The sequence below is a fragment of the Pelodiscus sinensis genome, chromosome 2 (assembly GCF_052426305.1).
Source record: "Pelodiscus sinensis isolate ZL-2025 chromosome 2, ASM5242630v1, whole genome shotgun sequence".
Classification (NCBI taxonomy): domain Eukaryota; kingdom Metazoa; phylum Chordata; order Testudines; family Trionychidae; genus Pelodiscus; species Pelodiscus sinensis.
The window spans coordinates 60112456-60133138 of NC_143053.1; the positions used below are offsets into that span (position 1 = coordinate 60112456).

The 20683-nt window shown below is 43.9% G+C and overlaps 1 protein-coding gene across 3 annotated transcripts in view; it reads right to left on the reverse strand.

The window, feature by feature from the left end:
* Positions 1-20683, reverse strand: part of ADHFE1 (alcohol dehydrogenase iron containing 1) — a 38849-nt gene that overhangs the window by 6495 nt on the left and 11671 nt on the right. For all 3 annotated transcript variants that reach the window (XM_075920606.2, XM_075920608.2, XM_075920607.2), the window contains 7 exons: positions 19819-19896; positions 14508-14613; positions 11758-11910; positions 8610-8708; positions 7208-7286; positions 6984-7080; positions 3405-3562 (listed from right to left, as the gene is read on the reverse strand). In XM_075920606.2, coding sequence (XP_075776721.1) covers positions 3405-3562; positions 6984-7080; positions 7208-7286; positions 8610-8708; positions 11758-11910; positions 14508-14613; positions 19819-19896 — 770 coding nt within the window. The remainder of the gene's footprint in view (positions 1-3404; positions 3563-6983; positions 7081-7207; positions 7287-8609; positions 8709-11757; positions 11911-14507; positions 14614-19818; positions 19897-20683) is intronic.

Consider the following 20683-nt stretch of genomic DNA (forward strand, 5'->3'; position numbering starts at 1 on the left):
CACAACATGGGTCAAAGTCTATGAGCTACTGAATGCCTCCCAAGCTCTCATTGAAATCAATGGAAGTGGAAGCTGGTTAACTCTTAGCAAATTAGATGATCAAAAAACAACCTTTAATTTAAATATCCCCAACAGGTCTGGCAGGGCCAAACAGTGAAGTTGTTTAATGAACTAGCTTTTTACCTGTGGGGAATTATGTTCATGTCCACAAATCAGATTACAAAATGGATGTTCAGGAAGAATGTTTTGATCTACATGAGGATTCAGCAGAGCATTAAGAATATACTTAAATCCTGCTGACAAATTAAACTTAAACACATGCTTTGTGCTTTGCTGATCTGAGCCCTAAACCCTATAATTTGTCTCAAAAGTTGCTAGACTAAGTGAAATTATTAGATTGTTAACTTGGGAGTTGTGCATTATTGGAACAGCGGTGTTGCAAAAGATAACTCCACTTTAGTTTTTGTTGTTGTTATTTATAGCAGGTTATGACTAGTATTTCTACTCTCCCATATTCAACAGCTTCATGAGATTTATTCCCAGATTATGCAGAATTAAGAATAGCTACACTATAGAGAAATAGCTAACAAGACTTACATCATATTACAAAAAGGTTTCATGTACTTAGGACAAAAACGCAGGTTGTACCTAGGCTTAATACTATTTTAACACTAAAAAAAAAATTAGCTATTTAAGGTGCTCAATGGTGTCCAAATTTCCTGCCAGTCAGTGGAGTGCACAGATGGGCTAGGAACAACCTGTTTAAGGATGATGGGAAACATGACAACTGCAAAGGTCCACAATGTTTTCAAGGGCTCTGGATGGAATATAATGAATAGAAAAACTTACTATACCTTTGAACATGTGCAGGTTGCTTTGCCTTAACATAGGCTTGGTGATATTGCCAGTAAAGGGGAGTGAAACCATGTCAACCATGTCTCAGACACTCTGAGCTGGTAAATTCTGGTGCCAAGGCTAGTCATCTATACTCCTTGTGCTCATCAGTAGAGCCCTGCAAATCCGCAGATATGTGCTTTATGTATGTGGGTATCTGCATCCATGGATGTAGATGTAGATATCTGCGACTCATTTTTGAGGATACCGATGCAGATGCAGATGCAAATTTTGTATCTAGAACTCTGAAAATTTGCAGATATCTGCTTTATATCCACAGGTATTTATATCTGCGGATGTGCATATCTGCAGCTTATTTTTGTGGATACAAATGTGAATGAGGACACCAAATTTTGTATTGACGCAGGGCACTGCTCATCAGTGGTTGGAGTCAAATTATGGCTGCCTCTTACATGTTTACATGGAGGTCAAGTGGGGTTAGGGTATAGATCTTCTATGACTTCTACTTCCAAATCCACCCTTTCCCACCCCCAAACCAGAACACCTATACAGGACCAGCAGTTATCTGACTCATGGAACATAAACTTCTTCTCCAGATTTCCTTGCTGAATTGCAAGCAGGATCATTTTCAAAAGACTTATTAAAAATGCATTATTTCAAGTGTAACTATGTGCCAAGGTTTCAACCCTCCAAACCAGCTCACTAAAATCTGTCCATCACTTTATTTCCTTGCGGCATGTGTTCTATGTTTGTTTATTTGTGGTCTCAATCTGCACCAAGGTATTTTGCGATGATTAATAGGTGGTGATAGCGTTTCAAAAACTACTCATGAGAGTACTGCATGGAAAAAAAATATCAACGAGTTATTGTTTGGCAACTTACACATTGGGCAGGCAGCAGCAAATGAGTTCTGACATTATACTTTATATACTCAAATAGAGTTTGAAAACTCATTACCTCGCATCATTAGACATGCAATCAGTAATTACTGATGCAGTAAAAAGACAGTAAATTAAGAAGAGCTTCTGAATTAATAATCAGTTACAGATGAGAAAAACCCTAAGCCAAGGTTAACTTAAGTAAAGCAGCAACAACAAAAATAACTCCTTGGGAGGTTGTGTTTCCAATTATATGTAAAAAGTAATATTTTGAAGGACTAACACATTTATCAACACAAACTGTCAAAATGTCCTGTCACATAAATTGGGTAGGGCATCAGATCTCAGTCTTATTTCACTTCTGCAATGGACCAGTGACACACCTTAAAAAGTCACTTCCCCCTCCTGTAAAACGGGGAGAATTATTTTTTTGGTAATATATTTTGAAGTTTATAAATGTTGTGATAAGGAAGTGAAACAGTTTAATTTATTTCAGCATGATAAACTTTCATAGTATTTTCTCACTTACATCGGAATTAATTATTTTTCCTCTAATTTCATTTGATTTTACTTGAAATGTTGTTTGTGAGTATAAAAATATCAAGGGTATTACAAGTGTACATTTTTTCATTCCAGGATGACATCAGTTCAAATTCAATGGAAGGCAGTGGAACAAATCCATCTAAAACAGTACTGAAAGTCCTTGGTAGGGAAAATATAATGCAAAGCAAGTTTGATCATTCATAGCAGTCTTAATGAAAGCATTAGACATACCTTACCTTCCTGTATAATTTAGTAAAGCTAGAAGAAAGAAAGGGAACATTTTTCACAAAACATTCTGCAAAAACATGTTCCTTTTCCTCTCAAAATCTCTCAGAAATGTATTAATTGAAATATTTGACCAACTACAGTAAACTTCCGATAATCCAGCACCTTTAGGACCCAGGGGGTGCCGGATTATCAGATATGACGGACTATCAGAAGCGGGGGCTATGAGGGGTCTGGAGTGGGGTGGGAGGGGATGCCACCCCAGACCCTTCATAGCCCCCCCTGCTGCTCTGCCCTGGGCTTCCTGGAATCAGCCGCTGATCTGTTTCAGCAGTGGCTGAATCGGGGACCCCTGGGGCAGAGCAGCTGGGGTCCTGCCGGGTTGGTCCCGCATCGCCGTCCTTTGGCGCTGCGGGACCAACCCGGCAGCACTCCAGCTGCTCTGCCCCAGGCGTCCCCAAGAGCAGCTGGGGTGCTGCCTGGTTGGTCCCGCAGCCCCGAGGAGCAGTGCTACGAGACCAACCCGGCAGCACCCCAGCTGCTCTGCTCCCGGCTTCCCCGATTCAGCTGCTGGTCAGTTTCAGCAGCAGCTGAATGGGGGAAGCCTGTCCGGCTGCCCCAGCGCTTCCGGGTTCCTGATGGTGTCGGACCATCAGGAGTCCTGGAGCATTGGATGCCGGACTAATGGAGTTTTACTGTATAGCAATTAGCCTATTCTTTTGAAGATGAATGAATGATAGATGGAGACCAAATGACACATACACTTTCTCTATTTCTCTGCAAGGAAATACTTGAACTATACTAGAGCCATGATTTAAAACTGCTAAATGGAACATTTTTTTTAAAAGAAAATATTTTTAAAGTTTGCTTTTTAAGAAAAACTGCCTTTGCTTTCTGTCTTACCTGAGGAAGAGTGCCTTTGACTAAGGCAGGAATATCTGCTTTAGAATAACCAATTGCAGCTAAGCCATCATCAACATTCAGATCAAATAAGAATTTCCGGAGCGTGTCTGCCAAAATAAGCCCAGCATCTTTGATTCTAGCAGTGCAGATGTCAGCTCCTAAAGTAAGACAAAGTCTTGACTGTAGGGTGAAGAGAGAGGAGGAAGCCATTCTGGATTTAATTTGATCATAATATCAGCTGCAAATATAGCTTCACATAAAAGCCTACTTGCTACAGGCAACCCCAAATAAAAAAGGGGAATCTCTGTCTTCATTTTGCAGTTAGATTAATTAGCAGTGATGGAATAAAACAAAACCAGGAGAGGAAAATGCACTGCTGCTAGGAAAAACTAACTGCTATGCCAAATCAACTTCCTTTCTCACTGTGCTACCCTGGAAAAGCATTTTTCAGTCAGACTAATTGCTGGAAGCAGCAGTGGAAAGGAAGTTAGAGCAGGCCAATGTCAGTGGATAGCCATAATATTCATTCTTAGCAATAGTGCCATACACTCGGTTTTCAAAGCCTTGAGTTTGCTGACATCTAGAGGACATGCAAACAAGTGACTAATGATTTCCTTTGCCTTCTTAATTTTATGATAAAAACTCAATCAGAGGTCAAGAGTGTGTGTGGGGGGGGGGAGGGGGAAGAGGGAGCTCTATGGGTGTTTGGATAATACATTGGTTAGTATCATATAATAATCCAGATTAGAATAATTAAGTAGATTAGACAGAAGAGAAGGAATGCTAGTCCTAGAAACAGCTATGAAAAGGAGGTAAGACAGTCAATATTTAGGAAAAACGCGACAGATGTTTCTTATAAAAAGATTACTCTCTCTCTCTCTCTCCCCCCCCCCCCAGAGGACAGGTGGTGGTGGTTGTGGTGGGGAGGGTATAGATTCATTAGCAATTGAAAAGATGTACATGCATAACGGTAAAAAAAAACACCCCAAGTTTTATTTTTAACCAATCGGGCCAAGTTTATTCCTAATATAAATCCAATGAAGTCAATGAAGTCATGCCATCACTGAACTTCTCTCATGCAGTTTACTGAAAAAATGAGTAAATGTGCAACACAACTACAACAAAATGCACTTTGGTTCTCTAACAACACAGTGTAACAGTTAAAACAGTTTGAAGTTCATGCAGGGACAACAAACTCCTGTCAGGGGGCTTCGGTGTTTGGATCGTAAAGTAACAAGATGGCTGTGGCTATAATGGATTAAGTGACAAAATATGATGAAAACCTATCTGTAGGGTGACCAGATGTCCTGATTTTAAAGGGACAGTCCCGTATTTAAGCCTACCTGCACGTGTCCCAACTTTCTTTAACATGGGCAATGTGCCTTATATTTTCTGTCTCTTCCCATCAGTACTGGCAGGTCCCCTTCTAGTGCTGGCTGTATCCCTGCTTGCCAGCTGCCCGCCACCAGTAATGAGTGGGACAATAGGGATGGGTGTGCAAGACTGGTGACGAAGTGAAGATGCAGCACAAGGAGCTGGCCGCTCCCTTGCTGGTCCATCAGCGCAGCCCCTACTGCATGCCAGTACTCAGCCAGCAGGGCCTGTTCCCTGTTCCATTTCTGGCCACCACTGGCTGCCTGTTGTGAGCTGTGGTGGTTGAGCAGGTGCCAGGTGGCAACCAGGTACGCATCATCTCTGCACCCACCCATCAGCCCTTCACATGTTTCCCCTCACTGCCCTCTCCCCTCATATACCTCGTTGCAGGGCATGTCCTACTCCCAATGCTGTACAGAGACCCAGCCACTGCTGGGAGCATTCAGTTCACCAACAGCCTGGCTGGCAGGCTCCTTCCTTTCTCATTGCCTCTGGCTGGGCCAGCACTCCTGGACAGCCTAAGACCATCTAGCCCAGGGCACTGGCCTGGAGGAGCCAAGCCCTGCATGTGCCAAAGCCGCATACAGCAGTGAAAGCCTCTCTGCCCCTCAGCTAAGCTCTGGAGTGGTGAGGGAAAAGCACTTTCCAGCCTCTTCAAGCCCCAATCCTGCAGGTTCCACAGCAGCCCTCTGGCAGGGGCTTGGCAGCCTCTTCATCTGCATGCCCCATGGATCTTGCCCCCAGGGAGTGAGGGCTGCTCTGTCCTTTAGGCACCCTCTGCTACTGAGCCACTTCTTTGGCTGGGTTCACTGATGCCCCTGCAGACAGATTCTCTGAGCCCAGTGCACAATGCATCCGTAGGGCTTAACCCCTTCCTGCCCATGTGGTAATCAGTGGATAGGAGGCAGCTGGATTATATCAATGGTCAGCAGCATCCTGGCGGTGTTAGCAGCCTTTGAACACTATGTGGGCAGGAAAGGACAGGCTGCTTCCAGTCACATGAGGAGAGTGGGGGGAAGAAGAGACGAGTTCTGCAAGGACATGAGTCAAAACATCCCTTGCTCCTGGGGCCCTCCCCGGATGCTGGAAGCAGCTCATGTCCCTTCCCCCCCACATAGTGCCAAAAGGCTGCTGCTGGCTGCCCCTTCTGGTGTGAATCCTGGCAGAAATCTGGGGTAGGGTCATGTGTCCCCACAGATTCCCTCAGGAAGATGTGGCACCAAGTATCAGGAGATGTGGCTCCATCCTGGGGTCCCAGCCAGGCATGAAGGGAGGAGAGCGCTGGTAATGGAGGCTTGGATCGATTGGGCCCTCTCCCTTGTGTGAGAGAGGTGTATGGGAGTGTGCCTGTGTGTCACTTCTCTGTGTTTGTGTGGGGGGGGGGAAGGGAAAAGGAGTGTGTGTCACCCCTCCCTGTGAGAACTCCAAAGCCTTAAAGATAAGAAGGGAAATAAAAAGAAGTTGACTATGTAGCATCTCTTTTCAACAGGGGCTCAGTCAACCTTTGTATTGCATAGTTCTGATTGCTTGCTGCTGAACCTGCTTGAATACGAGTATCAGCTGTCCTGTATTCAGCACAGGGAAATATGGGCCCCCTATACATGAGTTGTTTTCAATCTGAGAATTTTCCTAGTTAGAAAGAAGATTTCTAGCATCAGCTCCTCTGCTGTCATGTGCTATATTACCCGTGAACCCTGCCTGCGAGTCAGCATAACCCAACTGCCGGATGATCACCTCAGAGCAAAGAGGAAACCTGTGGGAGTGCAGAGCTAGAACAGGCTCTCTCTTACATGACCTCACCTTCCAGCGTAAGAAGGGTGCCCAGAAGAAAGGGGAGCATAGCTGACACGTCCCTATGCTGCACCACTTCCTCTCTACAGTTTTGTCCTCTTGGGGGGTAAGTTACAGCAGTTTAAAAGAACAGAGGATGAAGCTTAAAGGGTCCTTTAACTTCTGCCTAGAAACCCCTGGATGCAGCACTGAGGGAAGTAGCAAAGGTGAGCTTTAGGCAGTCTTTACACAGACCACCTCCCACCCTTGTGCTGTGTATGGCTCAGCCAGACTCCAGGACGTAGCCCTACATTTTAGACTCTGGGCTATCACAATCCTCCTTTTTATCCAGTATATGCAGAGATTGTTTTCCCTGTGGAAAACAATTTTGAAAGGTCATTTGTACCGGTAGGTTTTATGAAGAGAGATTCTTACCTAGTATCTCTGCAGCCTCCAAGTGCCGTTCAGGGCACATCTCTGCTGTGAAGGTAAATACTGCTGGGGAGGTAAGCACCACAGAAAGACCATGTGGCTGGAGAAAAAAAAACACAGCGCACAGTAACTGGCTTCTCACTGCTGCTACACGTTTGTTAGGCTAATGTAAGTGAAGTACAAGTGCTGGGAATAACTGAAGGAAAACAAAAGGAATCAGCTCTTACCACCAGAGGATGATCGACATTATAGTCCTTTGCTTTGTAACTCTTCACCAAGCCAGAAATAGGGTAAGACATTCCATGGCTGGGGGAGAAAGAAAGTGGTCAGGGAACTAGCTTGGGACTTGGGAGACCTGAGTTTAATTCCTTACTTTGCGACACTTCCTGTGTGACGTTGGCCAAGTCCCTGAGGGACAGATTTTTAAATATATTTAGGAGCCTCCTGACTAAAGCCAATGGGATTTAGGAATCAACAACTTCAAAATCTGGCCCTTAATTGCTCTGTGCCTCAAGTCCTTATCTATAAACAGGAGAGCACATCATTTTTCTGTCTCACACAGGCACTGTAAGGATAAACGCAGTAAGAGATTGGGAGGTGCTTGGAGACTTGGATGATAGGGTCAGCTCAAAGTACTGTAAGCAGACTTTCTTCACCTCACCGTGGGAAAAACTTAAAAAACAACAAATGGTCCTACAGCACCTTAGAGACTTACAAAAAATGTAGATGGTATCATGAGCACTTCTTCAGATGAATGGAGCAAGGGGTCCAGAGGTACAAATAGTTTCTTACTATGCTTAAAGGACATAAGGGAAAATTTTGGAAGTTTATTACAAGGGGGAATTTACTTGATTAAATCAAAGGAGTGCAGAGAGGAGTTCTGCATAGATGAGTATTATATAAGTTGCAATAATTTTTTGTGGAATTTTGGGGATAGGCCTCAATTCAGCACATGAAGCCCATACATAACTATTGAACATGGGAGTAGTGCCATTGATTTCAATGGGAACATTCATATTATGGAACTATTATGGAGCTCATTTGGATAGGCATTACTTTAAGCTCTTTATTTATATTTACAGAAACATTCATTAGAGCTCATTTTAGCTTTCAAAATAATTAACTCAGTAACGAACTTACTGCATATGGTCTTGATTCAGGAATGGCAGAAGATTTTTCCTCTGTGCATGTTCACTAGCTTCTTATTGCAGGGGTGTTATTGGTATTTATTGTGGAGCTGCCCAATTGAGGGAGTTACAAGTTTTATTTATTTTTAGAACTGTGAATGCTGACATATAATTTTTTTAAAAGACAAACCTTATGTAGCCTGTATCTCCTAGCATAGTAAGATAGGTCAAATTTTGGTCTTCCTGTTTTATAAGACCAGACTCTATAATCTTTATGAACAGAAAGAAGTACTTGACTCAGCAAACAATCCTATCAACTTCAGTAGAATTATCTGAGGTGTAAGGAACTATTTCAGATGAAGAAGGGTACGACAATCTGTCCCAACGCATTTTATCACGTCCCTAGCTCAGGGATTACTAGTCTGAAAGATTCGTTGGCAATTTGAAACAAATACGAAAGAAACAGGGTTTAGAAACTGGCTGACACATGTTCTCTACTCACCAAAGATGAACACCTGCGTTTCCAAAGCCAATACCAGCAAATGCACTTGCTAGGTGCATGTTAGCCCTTGCTTCATGATCATCAGGCATTCTGACAGCTCTGTGCACAAACACTGAACATTAACAAATCCACACTGCACTGACACACTCAGGAGAAAGGGAAAATGCTCATTTGGGGATAAGTGAGACAATCAGAACTAAAAAAAAAATGTCAACAAAGCTGGACAGAGGATCAGATAGAAAGATAATCAAAGAAAAAGTCTGTTTACACTAAACTGCATCAGTAAAGGCAAAACTCACACTTCTCTGTACAGCAGGTGTATACATGGGATACAATCCTCCATGACTGGTGTGACGATCAGGGTCCAGACCCTCCAAGGGGAGACCAGGGACCAAACTCCCCAAAATAAGCAGTTCTTACTATGCTAGAAAAGTGTATCTAGTAAATCTTTTTCTGAAATATGGTGATACACTAGTGATTAACATCATTGTGAAATATGTGTATTCACACGGTATGAAGAATTATGGATACTATTGATATTATGCTTTGAAGTCTGTGACCAAAGAAACGGAGAACAAGTTATCTTGCAGCTAGGAGTGAAGGCAGGTATCTACGTGTCTCCAGTGTAAATTTAGCTGTAGGGAATCAAAACAATGGAAGCCCCATTGACACATAAATGAGCAGGGGGATGGGAAATCAAGAGGAAGGGGAGAACAGCAGGAGGTCGTCCTGATGGTGGGGACAAAACAATGCATTCTGAGTAATGTAAGAGGGACAGAGACATTTAAATTGTCCATCACGTAGGGAACAACATTCAGATTCTGTGAAGGTTGGGGACCACTACTCTGGAGGGCTGGGGCTGCTGGCAAATTTATATAAGTAAAAAAACTGCTTAGACAAAGGCTGTAACATGCTGAGATTGTTTCAGTCACTGGAAAGTGTATTTAATGTTGGTTTTATTTGTAACCTTTCCTATCTCTTTTCATTCTTACTTGTAATTACTGAAACCTATATACTTTGTTAATGCATATAGCTTTGCTTTTATCACAAAACTGTCTCTGCACTGTGAGTTAAACTGAAATGTGGGTCTTCAGCTAAGCCACCAGCCTGGTGCGCACCTCTGTCTCTTAGGGGGCAGTGAACTTGATCACGTCTGTGAGGGTCCAGTGAGAAGAACTGAGAGCACGGCAGGGGAGAGAGACTGTTTAGTGGAGACTTGAGACTGGAAGGGCTGTTAGTGTCACCCAGCATCAAGTAAACAAGGTTAGTGGAAGCCAGGGTGAGGCCATTATGCTGGAAGGAGGCTGCTGGTATCAGAACTCTGAGCACACAGCACAGCAACACTCAGGGTTGTAGGGAAGGTGGTTACACAAGTTCTTAGTGGTTTGAATGATCCCCAAAGCATCATAATCTTTATTATAGTTCATAAAGGGGAATTACAGCCACTGTCCTATGGGTGGTTGGTGAAGGTAGGGTTAGGGGAAGCAAGTGCTGGACCCCGACGCCAGTCTTGCCCCTTCTGCCCAGGCTCCCCCACCTCTGAACCATGGGGAAGTGGGGTGGCACCAGCCTCCCTGGTCCTGGAGCATGGAGAAGATGGGTAGCATGTGACCCAAGGCCCCCTCCCCTAGAGCACGGGGAGGGTGGGTGCTCAGAGGCAACAATGCTCCTCCCTCAGTAGTTCTACAGTAGGCATTCTGGGGGCAGAGTATGGGTGGGGCAGGCTGGTGGTTTGGGTAGTCAATGCCTTCACCTGCCAATTATACCCGTTGTCCCTGCACTGTCCCTTCCCTCCCCCCCCCCCATGCAGGGGGGTTCCTGTCTACTAACTCAAGTGCTGATCACAGGCCTTCCTCAACTCTTTCCTACAAAGTTTCAGGGGGTAGCAGAGTTACTTTGTTACAGAAAAAGCAGCAAGCAAATGGTCTGGTAGCACTTTATAGACTAACAAAACATGTAGACGGTATCATGATCTTTCATGGGCACAGCCCACTTCTTCAGATGACCGGCCTGTGCCCATGAAAGCTCATGATACCATCTACATGTTTTGTTAGTCTATAACGTGCTACAGACCATTTGCTTGCTGTTTTCTTCCCTCCAAAGCATCTGATCTGGTGCAAGCACAGAGCCTGCCTTCAGAGGTCTTAACCACTCCCCCTCTGCCCAGCCAGTCTGCTTCAGGAGTTTGATGATACAGAGACTCTGTCATGGGCAAATTCTATCCTAAAGGAATAATAAATAGGATGTCAGGATGTGTGGGTGCTATAAAGCCTTTTAGGTAGAAAAGTCTGTAGATTGTAAAACAGAACAGCTGAAATTTACTCACAGGCTAGACCTTCATCTCACACTGATGTCAACAAAAGACTCTCCAGTTAGGCTGTATCCTAAATGAGCTACTTTTAAACATACATATATTTTAACCCCTCACAGGTGAATAGGGACACCTACTTGACGTATTTACATAGTATTTTGCATAAATGCCCTTTCACTATATTGAAAGCCATCTAGACAGATGATAGCAGTACTTATGTGTCATCTTACAATTTGTTCTTCTTATGGTGGTTATGAAGTATTAAGAGGTACATTTTCAAAGCATTGCTCTCTGATGTAGGTGTGTGACTCTCATGATTATGCATTGGGAAATGCTCAACTAAACCCTCATGCACTGTTTTCAGAAGTGACCTCCTGAAGACCAACTTTGCTAAACCCAACCTCATTCTGATTTTATTTGATGGTTTCTGCCTTGCTAAGGACAAAGCCAGGGTCTAAGATAGAAAATGGTGTCCTAATAAGGTGAGGAGTCACCTCACCTCAGGATATGTTTACACCGCAAAAACCTTTGGTCTGCTATGACGGCTGAATTGGATTCATGGGGTTTGGACTTCAAGGCTGTTGCATTGCTATGTAGACGTCCAGACATGGGCTGCAATCTGAGCTGTGGCACCTAGAGGGTCCTAGAGCCTGGGTGTGTCCACGTAGCAGTGAAACAGTCCTGCCCTGTGAGATCCTGAACCAGCTGACACAGACCAGCCCTGGGTTTTAATGTGCCATGTAGACAGATCCTCAGAGTCTTGCACCAGCATTCTTCCTGACAGGTGTTCAGAATCAAACTTATCATCGACATGAGAAGTTACTAGATGTACATTACCTTTTCAAATACTTGGCCACAATGCGCAGTGCGTGGACAGCCCAGACATCACTGATGGGGTTGCTGCCTTGGTAAGCAGGTCGATTGACTGGATTTGAAGGGCAGGGACTGCGCATCTTGTAAGGAAGGGCTGTGTATGCTTCTAGTGCATGGCTAAAAGGAAGAAATACTTAATTTAAAAGTTCAATTTTTCTCCTCCATGCAGTCTGTTCTGCAGGGGATTTGGCATTCTACAAGCTCTGTTCCCCTGAACAACATTGAAATTCCCTTCCTATAGGACAGGAAGGATTTAAAGATTCCAGGACCATAAATATGATAATCTACCTTCTCTTAAAGGTTTTGACCTTAAAAGAAATGGGAGTACATTATTCAAGAATACTGGATGGAACTGACTGTGCTCAAAAGGCTCTTATAAGAACATACTGAGTCAGACCAAAGATCCAGAGAAGCCCAGTACCCTGTCTGCCGACAGTGACCAATACCAGGTGTCCCAGAGGGAGTGAACTGAACATGTAATGATCAAGCGATCTCTCTCTTGCCATCCATCTCAACCCTCTGACAAACAGATGCTAGGGACACCTTTTCCAGACAAACAGAGGTTAGGGACACCATTCCTTACCTATACTGGCTAATAGCCACTAATGGACTTAACCTCCATGAATTTATCTAGTTCTCTTTTAAACCATGTTATAGTCCTAGTCTTCACAACTTCTTCAGGCAAAGAGTTCCACAGGCCGACTATGAGCTGTGTGAAGAAGAACTTCCTTTTATTTGTTTTAAACCTGCTGCCCATTAATTTCATTTGGTGGCCCCTAGTTCTTATATTATGGGAATAAAGTAAATAACTTTTCCTTATTCACGTTCTCCACACCGCTCATGATTTTATATATCTCTATCATATTATGTATGACTAGTTATGGTAGACATGAAACATTAGCATTATTTACATTTTAACTAATAGATAAACATAGCCAAACATTTTAGAGCTTAAAAATAAATAACTAAACTCCATAAAAATGCTGCACTTTCCCAGACACTGAAGTCAGCTAAAAGTTTGAGAAATACAACAACTATAATTTTCAATACATTTGTCATCCTATTTTAACAGCTGCAATTTCCTTGCTGTATCAATAAGCAGCCATATAAGTGAATCTAATCTTCTGCATATTTTATGCAGTTAAAATCCTTAATCTGTGATTATTCCAATGTATCCTTCAAAACTTTGAAGGGCTTTTGTATTAAGTGATGTACTAAAAGCACTGGTTTGGAGCAACCATAATTCAAATGCAAACTGGTCCAGTTTTGCAAGCTGAGGGGGATTAAGACCTTGTCTGTAGCAGCCACTATCTCTCAGACTTCTAGAGAGAGCTTTGTCAATGCACTTCAGTCTTGACCTCTAAATCCCTGCTATTGTAGTCTCTGCTCATGAGAGGCAGGTGACTGTCAGATAGCGTAAATTCTGTAGTAGGTTTTGTGATGGGGTGCAGTCACAGATGACCCCTCGAGGGAGCCTCCTGGGGTGCTGACACGGCTACTGCCACTCACCTTCCTACTCTCTGGGGCTCCTCACCACCCGGTCCTGCTGGGCCAGCTCCGCTGGTCTCCCCCAGCCAAGGCCCCGAGCTGAGGTTCCTGCCCCCACCGAGAAGCAGTACAGACACTGAACCACTTCAGGTCCAAGGACAGTGCAGTTTAGGGCCTAGCCTCCTGAGAGAGCACTTCCCAGATGGGCTCAAACCCCAAAGAATTAGGTAAGCCCCCTTTTGCAATGAAAGGGGGAATGTGCACGCTAGTTGCCCCCGCAGGTAACAATCGCTTACACTGGGTTTGATAGAAAATAAAAATGGTTTTATTAAGTTGAAGCAGTAGGATTTAAGTAGTAATAAGAGAAAGTAGGCAGAGCAAAGTAGGTTACAAATAATCAAAAGAAACAAAACTGCTTGGCTAATTCTCCACTGAAACCTCAGTACAAACTTAAACTCACCCTAAAACCTCTTTTCCAGCTACCACTCTACACCAGGGCTGTCTTCCCCACCCTGGGGTCTCAGGCTCCTTCCTTCAGGTACAGCCTAGCAAAAAGACCAAGGCCTCTCCTCTCCTATCCCGTTTGTTAAGGAGTTGAAGCCCCTCCATACCAACCACTGCTCAGACTTAAGGACAAAAGATTGTTTTAGCAGTGGCTCATCTAGAAGTTGCAGGTAACACCCTTCATGTCTCCCATTCACACACTGGAAACTCACAAAGTGTTCCCCATTCCATGTGTCTAATTTTCCACATGCAAATGACACATACAACAGAGCAAGATAAACAGAACCAGCAGATCATGACATGAAGATCGATGGGTTACATGAAATATTTTGCTCAAACCACCTTTGAGTTATGCGTATTCATGTCCATGAGTCTATTTCCAAAAGCATGGGGGGGGGGGGGTAGTCCATCACAGGTTTGCTATGAGTTGTCTATGTTCTAGCAAAACATTTAAACCTTCAAAGCTGATCTCAAAAGAACGGACTCTTCTGATAGATGGTATTTTGGCCCATGCATCTAATGTACATTTATTCTTAAACAACTGAATGAGGCACTTTGATTTGTTTCAAAAGTTTAGACGGACTGAGAGGATTGGTGTATTGAAGAAACAGAAAAGTGGGACACGTTAGGGAAAATGGTGTTTTTCTCCCTCTAACAGTATTTGTTTTGCTAAATTAAAATGATCTCCACCCCAAATCCAGCAGCCCACATAGATTACTTACCAAAGCACATCAAAGCCACTGTTGGCCACTACTCGCTCTGGCATATGGAGCGTATGCAAAGGATCAATCATACCCAAAAGGGGCTTAATGGCTCTAGAAGCAATGCCTAAAACAGGTGAAATATAAAAGTGTGTTAATAAAAAGGATTGTTGGCAATGAACAACACAGTCTTACTCCTCAAATTGTAAAAGAAAAGTTCATGAGGTAAGGTTGAATTTAATATGGTCGATTTCTGGGCACCTGATTGTGCAAAGTTGAAGGTGCACGTCCTCACTGAGGAAAAAAACTGAATATAGTACGAAGTAGCACATCTCCAATAGGGACCCTACTGTCGAATCATAAAGTGATGCATTGTGGGTAGCTTTGCATTCTGGGCTATGAATCTGGTGCCTGCTGGGACCAAAACTCTGCCAGCGGGTGATTATGGGCTCATGTCATCAGCATCCCATAGCACACTTGTCTAGTCCTTCCCCCTGCGTGAGATCAATGGGAAGCAATGTGCTTGTGCCTTTTTGTGCCCTGGTTTCCCTCGCATACCTCATAGCAGTGCAGGCGTGGATCCTGATTTGCAGCAAGCCATACTGATGCTGATGTGTGGTGTGTTGCGCCTAATAACACACTACTACAAGAGCACACGCATGTCACTCCACCAGGAAGAGGAGGATGAAGAATTTCAGGTTGGCATGGATACGCTGCTCATGCAAGCCCTGATGCTGATGCAAATGGAGCCACCAGTCAATCCTGAGGACACAATGGTATGCTGGTTCTAGTGCCGTGAGACAAGCACAGACTGGTGGGACCGCATTGTGATGCAGAAATGGGACAATCAGCAGTGGCTGCAAAACTTCTGAATGCGTAAGGCCACTTTCATGGAACTTTGTAAATGGCTTTCCCCTATCCTGGGGTGCCAAAATACCCAAATGAGACCTGCTCTGACCATGAAGAAGTGCATGGCAATAGTCCTCTGGAAGCTTGCAATGCAAGACAGCTACCGTTCAGTAGGGAATCAGTTTGGAGTGGGGAAATCTACAATAGGGGCTGTTGTTATACAAGTAACCAAGGCAATCAATACCAATCTGCTATAGAGGGTTGTGGCTCTGGGAAACGTGGATACCATAGTGAATGGCTTTGCCACGATGTGCGTTCCCTAACTGCGGTGGAGCAACAGATGGAACCCACATCCATTTTGGCCTACAACCACGTTGCCATGGAGTACATAAACTGCAAGGGGTACTTCCCTATGGTGCTGCAGGAACAGGTGGATCACAAGGGACGTTTCACTGACATCAGCGTGGGATAGTCGGGAAAGGTGCATACTACATGCAACTTTAGGAACTCTATAGTCTCTTAAAAAAGATGCAGAGTGAAACTTTTTTCCCGGACAGAAAAATCAGAATCAGAGATGTGGAAATGTCTATTATGATCTTTGGTGACCCAGTCTACCACTTGCTCCCGTGGCTCATGAAGCTATACACAGGCAGCCTGGACCCCAACAAGGAGGAATTCAACTACAGGCTGAGCAAGTGCAGAATGGTGGTTGAACGTGCTTTTGGATGTTTAAAGGGCAGGTTTAAGAGTCTCCTGACTCAGCTGGACTTCACCAGGTAGGAAGAAGTGGAAACCCCAAAGTGGGAAGGGGGAGGCTCAGAAATGTGCATGGGACCCCCTTTTACCTCCACAGTCCTGGAGGGTAAGGCTGCCCTTGAGTCCCCTTCCTTCGTGTTCTTAAGCCCTGGTGGACTTTTGTGACCATGGGAGTAGAAGCAATGGGGTTGAGAGAGAAGGGACTGGTGTTGTCATCGGGGTGAATGGGATTCTAGGAGGAGTCCCTCTCCAGATATGCAGCCAGGCACTCCATCACAGCTGTCAGGGAGGCAAAGAGGGTCTCCTGCTGCCTCACTTGCTGCTCCCTGGCAGCTCTCTTCTCCTGGAGTTTAGTGATCCACTCCTGCTGCTCTGCCTGTATGCGAGTGGGGCGTGAGGACAGGATAGAGTGCAGGGAACTCAAACTAAAAATAACCAGGAGAGAATCTTGATGGTTATGGCGGATATGATGACCCACATGTTGGCCTTCCAGGAGCACCACATGCACAGGCACCTTCCCCAGCCCTTGAGGACATCAAGTTCAATAGCCTCCTCTTCCAGAGGCCCTAGGATGTGGAGGTGAGGGACGGAAGTCAAGGGCAGCCTCATACTCAACTCCCAGGGATGCGCTCTGAAGGAGCTGACCTTCTCACACCTGTTATCACCTCCTCCCCCCTCTGACGCTCCCACCATGAACTCCTCTTCTGTCCCTGCTGTGTTCTTGAAAGAAAAACACATGAATTCTGAACAGTCTTTTTATTGCTTGTATTGAAGGAGGAGGGGGATTATAGCATTTATAGGCAAGCACACTTAATGTAGGGGCACCTTTTTAAGAGCAACATGCATGACTTTCAGATCGCTGTCCGGCCTTTCATAAATGTTTTTCAAAACCTCTCTGGTTTGCAGTGCCCCTCGCTGTGCTCTCCTTATTGCCCTGGTGTCTGGCTAGGTGCTGTGCCTCCACCCACCACCCTGTCATTAAGCTTTCCTCCTTACTCTCACAGATATCATAGAGCACAAAGCAGGCTGCCACAACAATGGAAATGTTGCATCAGCTGAGGTCTAACTGAGTCAGTAGACTGCAAAATCTTCCCTTTATACACACTAAAGCACATTCTACCCCCATCCTGCACTTGCTCAGCCTGCAGTTGAACTGTTTCTTACAGTGGTCCAGGATGCCTATGTATGGCTTCATGAGATATGGGAGCAAGGGGTAGCTGGGTCTCCAGATATCACTATTGGCATTTCAACACCTTCAGTAGTCATTTTCCCATCTCAAAAGAAAGTTCCAGCATGCAGCTTTCTGAAGAAACAGAAGTTCCAAAATATGGCACATTATGCTCATTTCCCAACCATAAGAACAGCCATACTGTGTGAAACCGAAGGTTCTTCTACCCCAATATCCTGTCTGCTAACAGTGGCCAATACCAGATGCCCCAGACGGAAGGAACATAAGAGGTAATCATCATGTGATCCCTTTCCTGTCATCCATTTCCAGACAAACAGAGGCTAGGGACACCATTCCTACTCATCGTGGCTAATAGCCATTGACGGACCTAACCTCCATTAATCTATCTAGCTCTTTTTTGAGCCCTGTTAAAGTCCTAGTCTTCACAACATCTTCTGGCAAGGAGTTCCACAGGTTGACTGTGCATGGAGTGAAGAAAAAACTTCCTTTTGTTTGTTTTAAACCTGCTACTTATTAATTTCATTTGGTGACCCCTAGTTCTTATATTGTGGGAATACGTAACCATCCCATATTTATGTCCATGAACAGCCTTTCTGATCCAGTTTAAGTACACCTTGGCAATACGGATGGGGACCAAGATAAGGATATGCCTTCTGTCCATCACCCCACTACAGTTAGGGAACTCCATTACAGCAAAGCAGAAAATTATCTATTGCCTTGGCTACTTTGATCACAACAGCCCCTGGTGATGATTTCCCCACTCTAAATTGATTCTGAACTGACTGACAGCTGTCTGGTGTTGCAAGCTTCCACAGGGCTATTGCCACTTGCTTCTGCACTGTCAGAGTGGGTCTCATTCTGGTATTCCTGCACATCCGGGTGGGATAAAGCAATTGGCAAATTTCCATGAAAGTGGCCTTGCGCATGATAAAGTTTTGCAGTCACTGCTGATCGTCCCATAGCTGCATCACTATGTGTCCCACCAGTCTGTGCTTGTCTCACGGCACCAGAACCAGTGTGCCATTGTCAAGAGGATTGAATACCAGTGGCATTTGCTAGTTGCTCACAGAAGAGTATCTTCAAGTGCTTCACAGAAGAGTATGTTCATGGCCTCCTGAGATTCTTCCTTCTTCCAGTGGATATGCTTTGGATATACTCCAGCACAAGGCACACTGGGATTAATATGACTGCCAGAATATTTTGCTGCTGAACGGGTTCCATGATAGATTCTATGCTTACCCTGCTATGGCGTTTGCATGGATAACCAGGGGGAAAATGGTGTGAAAAGACTGTTTGCTGTTGATTGCAAGTAGGAGGGAAGGGGGAGGGAGGAGGAGATGAGTGCTGATGATATGTACCCAGAACCATCTGCTGCAGTTTTGGTCTCAGCATGCACTGGGGTATAAACTAGAATGCAAATGGATGGCAGGAATGGTAGGATAGCTATCCACAGTACATTGCTCTCAAAGTTGACGATAGCCACACTACTGGGAATACCCTACTTTGAACTACATTGAATCCTTTCACACAGTGGGGACATGCACCTTCAAATTTACAAAATTGGGTGCTAAGAAATCCACCTTATTCAACCGTATCTTGTAGTGTAGATAAGATCAGTTTCCCACTAAGCTTTCAACTAATATTCTGTTACACTATGTGTGCATTCTTTCATTAATATACTATAACATTTCATTCAAGAGAAAAAGCATTAATCTGCTGAGATTTGTCTGCAGTTATTGAATATCATTCACAACTGCGGTGGGTTCCCACACCACGCTGTGGTGAAGGCTCAGCACTGGTGATCTGGGATACACCAAGCAGAGGTATTTGATCTCTACCTGCCTCGGACCATCACATTGTCATCGTCCCTGAAACACTCCGTTGTGGTGAAGGCCCAACGAGAATCATATCAGAACTGCGAGGGATCACTTGCGGTGCCTCCCTAAGGGCTAACCTGAGCCCAAAGGTAGAAGGTCGCAAGCAGCAATACTACCACTGATGACACAGAGACTTTTGTAACGTATAAATACCTTACCTGTATTGGGGATCTTTCTGTCTGTCTTCTCTTCTGTTTTGGGGTGGGGGTTGGATTTGTTGGTTATTGTTTTTGTTCCTGTTCATGCACTTGTCAATTTAAATTCTTACAATATATTAGTGAACTTTAATCTGGATTCCAAGCATGGTTTTTTTGGGGAGAAATCACCGATGATCAGATACGGTGTCAGGGGCCTTCCTTCTGGTAACCAGAGTATTTAACATAATCAATCAGATCCCTTATCCTAAATTCTAAATTAATTCAAAAGATTATGCTTGTTACTGAGACTCTGGGGTAACAACCATGTGTGCATTCCATCATTAATGTACTGTAAAATTTCATTCAAGAGAAAATGCATTAATCTGCTGAGATTTGTCTGCAGTTATTGAATACATTGATGTGTCACAACTGAAATTACACAAGGTATTTATCTTATGGCAGAGGAAAATAATGAAAGTTTGGCAAAAAATCTAGTTAAGTACCAGACAAAATTAACGTCTTACCAGTTTTTACTTTTAGTTTTTTGTAGTCAAAAATGGCAATGCCAGTGGTTTCACTTCCTGTACCAGCTGTTGTGGGAACTTAAAAAGAAAAATGGACAATTACTATAATGCAACAATAAATGTTATACACCTGCCACCAGACTTCCTGGAGTTGGACTCTGTGCAGTCGCACTCTTGGGATATGCTGGCAGTGCAGCTAGGAGCCCTAACAGCATATCGCAGGAGTAGTAACAATGTTCTATAATGAGTAGCACAGCATTCTTTTATCAATTTTAGAAGTGTTTTTTCTAGCATAAGCACAGTGCAGGATTATTATATATTTGTATTGTGATAGCACCCAAAAGCCATAAAAAGTATTGTGGTCCCCTATACCTATGTGTTGTACAAAGGCATAGCAAGTCAAGGGATGCTACAAACCATTTAAATAAAGCATTAACATCTACTGCTGCACATCCAACCTTAAAATAGGCTGCATTCATCACCAGTGGAAGCAAATGCACATTTTGTTAATAAAATACTTGGAAGCTGGAATAATGATGATTTGGGCTTAATCCGCCTCCATCAGGGATCAATTGTACATGGTTTTACTAATGTGAAAGAAAGGGAGGACTGTTTTAAATGGAAGATAAAAAAGGTTGTATAAACAAAGACATGTGTCAATTACTAAGAACTGATTCAAAGCCCATCAAAATCAAGGAGAGCTTTCCCATCACTTCAGTGGGCTTTGGCTCAAGCTCTAAATATGGATATAATAGATAATTAACTGTTAGATAAATATTCCACAAATTATCATATTGGGACTAAGAGGGGGTAGATCAGTGATGATGCTGATATATGCTATCCTTAAAACACACAAGTGAGTGAG